Source organism: Tupaia chinensis, unplaced genomic scaffold (assembly GCF_000334495.1).
Source record: "Tupaia chinensis unplaced genomic scaffold, TupChi_1.0 Scaffold000484_1, whole genome shotgun sequence".
NCBI lineage: Eukaryota > Metazoa > Chordata > Mammalia > Scandentia > Tupaiidae > Tupaia > Tupaia belangeri.
The window spans coordinates 946,888-955,196 of NW_006159996.1; the positions used below are offsets into that span (position 1 = coordinate 946,888).

General features: G+C 50.7%; 1 protein-coding gene across 3 annotated transcripts in view; it reads left to right on the forward strand.

Moving 5' to 3' along the window:
* The window catches only part of PSD2 (pleckstrin and Sec7 domain containing 2), a 46,946-nt gene that overhangs the window by 16,434 nt on the left and 22,203 nt on the right, over positions 1–8,309 (forward strand). For all 3 annotated transcript variants that reach the window (XM_027774828.1, XM_027774829.1, XM_006156193.3), the window contains 3 exons: positions 621–701; positions 6,004–6,116; positions 6,783–6,841. In XM_027774828.1, coding sequence (XP_027630629.1) covers positions 621–701; positions 6,004–6,116; positions 6,783–6,841 — 253 coding nt within the window. The remainder of the gene's footprint in view (positions 1–620; positions 702–6,003; positions 6,117–6,782; positions 6,842–8,309) is intronic.

Below are 8,309 nucleotides of genomic sequence, written 5' to 3' on the forward strand. Positions count from 1 at the left end.
CCTCATGCCTGCGCTGTAGGCTCTGGCTACATGGCCCTGCTGGTAGCTTCCTGGACATCTGGCAGGCAGGGCATCCCCATTCCAGGCAAGTCCTCTGCCTCCTTTCCTCTCCTACAGGATCACAAGTACATTTCCACCTTCACACCCGCCGCACCTACCGTGGAGCGAGGCTGCGTGGAGCTGAACTGTGCCACCTGTGATTGTCCTATCCCATGCCCACTGACTTACATAAGCACTCAGTCTAGAGTCAGGCCCGGGCCTATTTCACACCAAAATAAATTTGTACTTCAATTTAGTTTTTCCATGAAGATTTTGAAGTCACTTCATATTTTCTACGGTTCAGTTTTCTCTATTGGGGACACTCAACATCATTCTACCCCCAGTCCCATCACCTGGCTGGCAATTGCTTTCCTTTCTTAACTGGGATATCACCTCTTCCAGGAAGACTTCATAAACCCCCTGCCCAAGATAGAACTGGCCAGTGAGGGGAGGCAGCCTAGGAGTTGGCAGGTCCGGGAAGGTGGCTCAAGATACCGTGAGACTCCCTAAATACCCCCTATTGTTCTGCCATCCTTGGGCTGGGCCCTGCTTCTAACAGACATCTTGTGTTCTCCTGCCAGCAACGAGTTCAGTAGGCTGGTGGCTGGCGAGTACCTCAGTTTCTTCGACTTCTCGGGCCTGACTCTGGACCGAGCGCTTAGGTAAGTCAGTGGTGCTGGGGTAGGCCAGTGCCCACAGGTGGTACAAGCAGCACACCTGAATTCTTATGCCAGCCCTATCATATTCTTGCTGTGCAACCATGGGCAAGTTCTTTTTTTTCTTTTGGAGAGGTTTTTGCTATAGGACATGTGCGCTTGCCAGACAGACAGAGAGAGACATAGAGACAGAAAGCAAAAAATCACCCCCCAGGGGGGATGGTCACGCCACAATCCCTTCTCCTCCATTTTCCTCTCGGGATCTTGGGCACGCACGCACACGTGCCCGGCATGAGTTTTAAGCCACCGGGTCTGGGACAAGAATTGCGGTTGACTACGTGGGAGTCCAGTGACATAGCCATTACGTTAACTGTTGGTCCCCCATGGGCAAGTTCTTGATCTCTGAAAAAACTTTGGGAAGCAGGAGTGGTCCAGCAACTCAACGAGGGCAGCTCCATGGTAGGTGCTGAGGATGCAAAGGTGGAAATGTACCCATGATCCTTTAGGAGAGGAAAGGAGGCAAAGGACTTGCCTGAATCGAGGACTTCCTGCCTGCCAGATGATGTAGGTCTTTAGAGCTGGCTTGCTTTGGCCTCGTGTCCCAGTAAGGTAGGTGCTACCATAACTATTTTTCCAATGAAGAAACTCTATAGGCTAGAGACCTCCTCACAATCACTGAGGGAGGAGATAGCAAAGTGGGATTTGAATTCAGATCTTACTGGTGTTTGGACCCAGGGTATATAGACCTAGGAGATCCAGGTGCAGGTCCCAGGAGGGGTAGGATGGGTGAAGGCAGCCCAGTGTCTAGTGGGCTCTGATGGTAGGGTCTAGCTGGGGAGACCCCAGGCCAGGCCGTAGGAGGGATGGACAGCAGTCTCAGAGCTAAGGGGTAGGGTTGTCCACGTATGTTAGATCCTTTCATCTGGTTCTACATGCCTCTGATGCTTTCAAATATACAAGGGGTCTTCAAAAAGTTCGTGGAAGGGACCAGCAGTTAGCGTAATGGCTATGTTGCTGGACTCCCGTGTAGTCGGTTGCAGTTTGAGTCCTGGACCCGGTGGCTTAAAACTCACGCCGGGCGCGTGTGCATGCGTGCCCAAGATCCCGAGAGGAGAATTGAGGAGAAGGGATTGTGGCGTGGGGGTGATTTCTCTCTTTCTGTCTCTCTGTCTCTCTGGCGAGTGCACGTACCCTATAGCAAAAACTCTCCCCCCCAAAAAAAAAGTTCATGGAAAATGTGTATTACAGAAAAATTATGCATGGGCTTCAGAATTTGTTTTTTGCACCAAACTAAACTTACATTTCAATAGCACTTTCCATGAATATTTTGAATTCACTTCATATATTTCATTATTTTCATCTGCATTTCAGTTGAGATATTTTACACTGATCTGCCTTTGGTTCATTTACCCTTTTGTTTTTTTCAAATAATTAAAACTATTTTTTTTTTAAGAGAGAGATTTTTGCTATAGGGCATGTGCGCTTGCTGGATAGACAGAGACACAGAGACAGAAAAAAGAAATCATCCCCCAGGGGGATAGCTACCCCACAATTCCATCTCCATTCTCCTTTCGGGGTTTTGGGCACACATGCACACACACCCAGTGTGAGTTTCAAGCTGTCAGTTCCAGGACTCCAACCACGGTTGGTTATGTGGGAATCCAGTGACATAACCATTATGCCATCTGCTGGTCCTAAAAAAAAATTTTAATTTTAATTTTATTTCATTTTAAATGAATTATTTATTAAATTATTTATTATTTATTAAATTATTATTATTTTTTAGGTTTTCTATAGAATAGAGAGAGAGAGAGAGGGAGAGAAAAAGCAAGCTGCCAGGTCTGGGACTTGAACTGCAGTGAGCCATGCGGAACTCCAGTGCCTTAATCACCATGCCACATGCCTGCCCCCACTTTTCTTTTGTCTTTGCCTAATATATCATTAAAACCATTTACTGAATTTTGGGCCAGAAAGTGGTGTGGTAGTTAAGGTGTTGGACTCCCACATGGCCAACCACAATTCTAGTTCCAGACTTGGGAGCTTGAAAATCATGCCAAGCATATGTGCACGCCTGCCCGAAATCCCAGGAGGAAAATGAAGGAGAAGGGATTGTGGTGTGGCCACAAAACCCTAAAATAACAAAATTAAATAAAAAAAGTTTATTGACTTTTTACTTTCTGTTACAGCGTTTTTTAGTTCTAAAATATGCACTTTATTCAAAAGACTTTAAATTCTAAATTTCAAAAATTCTAATCTTCTGGAAGAATTTCCTATATTGTCACCCTCTTTCCTTCTCTTACCTTGAGCAGAGTTTTTTTTTTTTTTTTAAGAAAACAATTATTTATTTAATTCCACTTGGTATTATTTTTGTTGTTATTTTTAATTTGACCAGAGAGACAGAGAGAGAGAGAGAGAAAAGGAAAGTGAGAGAGCAAGCCATCAGGTCCAGGATTTGAACTGCGGTTGGCCATGTGGGAATCCAGCACCCTTAAACACTATGCCACCTACTGAGCCCTTTTCTTGAACATATATTTTTCTTAAGGAATTATTTATTTAATTTAAAAATTGATTCATTAATTTATCTTAACTTGACCAGAGAAAGACAGACACACAGAGAGAAGGAAATTGGGAGAACAAGCCACCAGATCGAGGACTCAAACCATGGCAGACCATGTGGGTCTGTCCAGCGCCTTAAACACCACGCCACCAGCTGGCCCCCTTTTCTTAAACATATTAATCATAGTTATTTGAAAGTATTTGTCTGCTGGGCTGATTCTGTGGCCTAGTAGTTAAGGGGGACAGATCCCACATGATTGACTGCATGGTTCAAATCCTAGCACTGGTGGCTTTTTTTTTTAAAGAGATTTTTGCTATAGGGCATGCTCATTGGAGACAGAGAGAGACAGAAAGCAAGAAATCACCTCCTGGGGGGATGGCCATGCTACAATCCCTTCTCTTCCATTCTCCTCGTGGAATGTTGGGCATGCACACATATACACCCAGTGTGAGTTTCAAGCCACTGGGTCTAGGATTCAAACCACCGGTGACCATATGGGAGTCCAGCGCCTTAACCACTATGTCATCTGTTGGTCCATCAAATCCTAGCCCTGGTGGCTTTAAAAACGTGCTGGTTGTGTATATGTGTTACAAATCCTTACAGAATAGAGAAATGAAGGAGAGGGATTGTGGTGTGACCATGCCCTGTTGGGGGGCACATTCTCCTTCCTCCTCCTCAACCTCTCTTTTTGTCTCTTTCTGGTGAATGTATGTGCCCTCTAGCAAATAAATTTATTTTTATTTATTTATTTATTTTGGGAGTTTTTTTTTTTTTTTTTTGCTATAGGGCGTGTGTGCTCTCCAGAAAACAGAGAGACAGAAAGTAAGAAATCATCCCTCAGGGGGGATGGCCACACCACAATCCTTTCTCCTCCATTCTCCTCTCGGGATCTTGGGCATGCATGCACACGTGCCCGGCGTGAGTTTAAGCTACCAGGTCCAGGACTTGAACCGTGGTTGACTACATGGGAGTCCAGCGACATAGCCATTATGCCAACTGCTGGTCCCTCTAGCAAATAAATTAAAAAAAAAGTCTTTGCTACCAATAGCTGTGTCATCTGCATCATCTACATCTGTTTCTATTGTTTATTTTTCTCTTAGTTTTCTGTTGCATGCTTAGTATTTATTTTTAAAAATTAGGTGCTGTACACTTTGAATAGCATTGCAATGGCTCTAGATTACTACATATTCCTCTAGGGACAGTTTGCCCTATCCTTTGCTAGGCAGTTAGAAGGGGCTGTGGGGTGCACTCCCGTCTGGGCCTCTTCAGAAGCCTGCAGACCTCGGGATCGAAGGCCACAAGCACACTGCTGCCAGTGCTGCTTTACACTCAGCACCTTCTGTGACTCCCCAGGGCCTGTGCACTTAAGTCTCAAGTGCTTTGGAGGGCAGCACCAGGGAAGATACAGCAAACTGCACTGTAGCTGCTTTGGGCCAGAAACCAGATGAACTGTAGCAAAATTAGGAACAAATTATCCCATGAATCCAGGACAGACAGAACCACAGATGGACTCATTCTACAGTTTCTCTTCCCAAGGGAAGGGAAAGGATGTTCCAGGCCTGGGTGAGGAACTGTGACTCCCCCATCTCCCAGCCCCTCTGGTTTTGGGGTCAGTTGCCGGTGGGTACCTTTTTTTTTTAAAAAATAAGAACTTCTATTTTAATGAATATTAATTAATTAATTAAAATTTGGCCAGAGAGGGAAGGAGAGAGAGAGAGAGAGAGTGAGAAAGCAAGCCTCCAAGTCTGGGACTCGAGCTGTAGTCGGCCCCATGGGAGTCCAGTCCTTAGCCACCACACCACCTGCTGGCTCCCAGTGGGTGACTTTTAGTTTGGGCCTGGAGGGGGGTTTAGAGCTGCCTGACAGAGGAAAGAAGGGTGTCCCAGACATTGAGAGTACCTGTGCCTGTCTTGCCCAGGGTGGGAAGATGGTCTGGAGAGGCAGCTGGGGGTGAGGAGTTGGAAGGACAGGAGGGGAGGTGGGGGTTAGCAAGACCACGATGGGAGGAGCTTGGGCATTATTCAGAGGGTTTAAGCAACAGTGAGTTTTGATTGCATGTGCATTTAGAAAACCACCCACTCTTTCTGTAGTCAGAATATACCAGGGGTTGGTGGGGATGGGCCTGCTGGGAGGCTCTTGCAGGGATCCTGGGTATGTAGTGAAGGTGGAGGAGAAAGAGGATTGAGGTTGAGGATGAAGAACAAACCATTAGGACTTGGTGGCAGCTCAGATTTAGGGTTTTGGGGAGAGAGAGGGGAGCCAGGGTTGGGCCTGGGTCTCTGCTAGTGGCTTCACGTGGAGATGTGAGTGAGCAAGAGTGTTCTGAGGGGCAGGTGTGGATGGTCTGGGCCCAGCTGTAGAGAGTGGGGAGGGGGCATCTACTGCGAGAAGAGCAGTTTGGTGCTGGTGCCGAGGTGCTCATCTGTCCTGGTTCTTCACAGTCTGTCCCCGGCCTACTTCCAGAAGAGCCCTGGAAGCCTTGGGGACAGGAAGAGGCCAGCCACCTGTGGCATGCACCTCAGGCCCCAGGGATGAAACTCTAAAACCTGCCAGGACTCCTGGCCCTTGTGCTCCATTGGCCATCTTTGGGGAAAGGGACCTCCCTGGGCCTGGAGAGGGTATCTAGGGCTGGAGCTTTGGCCCCCTGGTGCTGCATGTGGAGGTGTAAGGGGATGGTTCCTACCCTGGGTGAAGACCCAGATTCACTCAGGGGCCCTGGAAGGACCTCAGCAGTCTTGAATTGCCTTTCAGAACCTTCTTGAAGGCCTTCCCGTTGATGGGGGAGACACAAGAGCGTGAGCGAGTCCTTACACACTTCTCTCGCCGATACTGCCAGTGCAACCCTGATGACAGCACCTCAGAAGGTATGGTCCTGGCCCCACCCTGCCCAGCCTTCCAGTCCCCCCACCCTCGTCCCCCGTCCACCTGCCGCTCTGTCCTGCCACCAGGCCCACGCGGTCTGTCCTCTATGGCATACAAAAGGTGCTCAATAAACTTTAAATAAATAAACTATGGTACATGAATGGGGTCCACCTGCTGGGCAAGAGAGCTCCCAGTGTCCTCTAGCTGACAGGCCCAGCCCTTTGGGTCTTTGTTCTCCTCAGTCCCCTGCGACAATGCTGATTCCTGGTGTTGGGCAGGACTTGCCCTCGGGGTGGACCTGAGTTCTGAGAACTGGGGGACTAGGCCTGTTATTAGAGAAGAGCAATGCAGGGTTGCAGCCCAGGACTCAGAGCCACCCCTGGTTCTGAGGTTCATGGTGAGTTTGGCCACAGGAGTCTGAGTCTGGGCTACAGTGGGTCCAGTGTGGTCAGGTCTCCTCTGAGGGAGGGATGGTTCTGACCTTGGACAGGGAGGTGACCCTAGTACTGCAGTGGGGGCAGGCGGGGGGCATCACACAGGCCCAGAGGTGGGTTTGGCAAGTGACTGGCCTCTTCCTGCCACGTTGGTCTCCAGCTGGCTCTGTCAGGTGGCGGCCGGGGGTGGGGACCAGCTGGGTCCTCACAATGACCGCCATCGTCTCTATTTAGATGGAATCCACACACTCACCTGTGCCCTGATGCTGCTCAACACGGACCTGCATGGACATGTGAGTAGGGCGGCAGGGTGGGGCGTGGCCTCCCACCGGCCCACTGTGAGCTGTCCGAGGGCCGGCACTTATCTGGCCCCAGTCCTGAGATCTGCTCAGTGGCCACATTTGTCTTAGCAGACCTGGGGGTTGGCAGCTTGGCATCTAGACTTGGCCCTGCCCTGGGTTCATCCACCGGAGATCTGCCCGAGTCGCTGCCTCTGAGCCGGGCAGTAAGAGCAGTTGAGGCCCAGGAGAGTTTAGGACGTGCTGAGTAAGATGTGTCCCACCATGCCCTTAGTCAGGTCCAGGCCGGGCATTACTCGGCCCGCTCCTCATCCCGCTAGCCTGACTGCCGCTGCCTTGAAATACCATGCCCGGGGAGCCCCACCCTGCAAATGGTAGGTGGCCCTCGTGAGGTGGTCTCCTCTCCTGGACCCCCACTGGATAAGTGACATGACGGGGCGGGGGGTGCTCGGGCCGCCTCAGTGCTTCTCACAGCAGCTCAGTAACTCCATCTTCTTTCCTCTGTCTGCTCCGGGGACCCCTCTCTGGGCTCTCCTGCCCTCCCCTAGGTGGTAAGTGTAGCCAGTGGTGTGCATGCCCTTGTGCCCAGACCCCCATGTCCATGTCACCCTCTGTGTCCCCCATCACACCATCTAGTCTCACCCAATCACTGTGCCATCATGCTCACCTCGGGGCCGTCAGAGTCTCCTGTTGGGTTGGGGAGAGTCTAGTGACTCAGGGGGACAAGAGGGGCCTGAGCAGACTCGAGTTCGGATGCTACTCTTGCCTGCGCACGGTAGCTGTGTGACCCTGGGCAAGTCACTGGCCCTCTCAGAGTCTCGGGTTCTGCAGCTGAGAAGTGGGATAAGAATGTCCCCCCAGCATCACGAGGAGGTCTGAGGGAGGCAGTGCGTGCGGCGCGACCCAGTGAGGGTCAGCTGTGCACAGCGTCATTGCACGAGGAGGGCAATCACCATTTACACGGTGGTGAGGCCGAAGGCCCGGCCTGCAGCCCCTCAGAGGGTTGAGAAAGTGCAGGCTGGGGTCTGGTGGCAACCCAAACTGGCATGGGGGTGGGAGGGGCAGCCTCAGCTGAGCTTCAGTGAGTTAATAGAGCGCCTGGTCTGGGAGCACTGGCCTCCATACTCGCGCAGGAGCCAGAGTGGACAACTTGGCAAAGTCCACCCGGGAGGGTACCTGAGAAGGGAACAGGAGAGAGGGCGGGTATATTCCGTGTGAATGTCACCAGAGCTGATGTCCTAATGTCCCCCACACCCCCCTTCTCACTCTATTCAGGGAATGCAGGCATAGCCAACCTACCTTAAAAGCAGCCCGAGGGAACCAGCAGTTAGCGTAATGGTTATGTCGCTGGACTCCCATGTAGTCGATCGCGGTTCGCGTCCTGGACCCGGTGGCTTAAAACTCACGCCGGGCGCGTGTGCGTGCGTGCCCAAGATCCCGAGAGGAGAATGGAGGAGAAGGG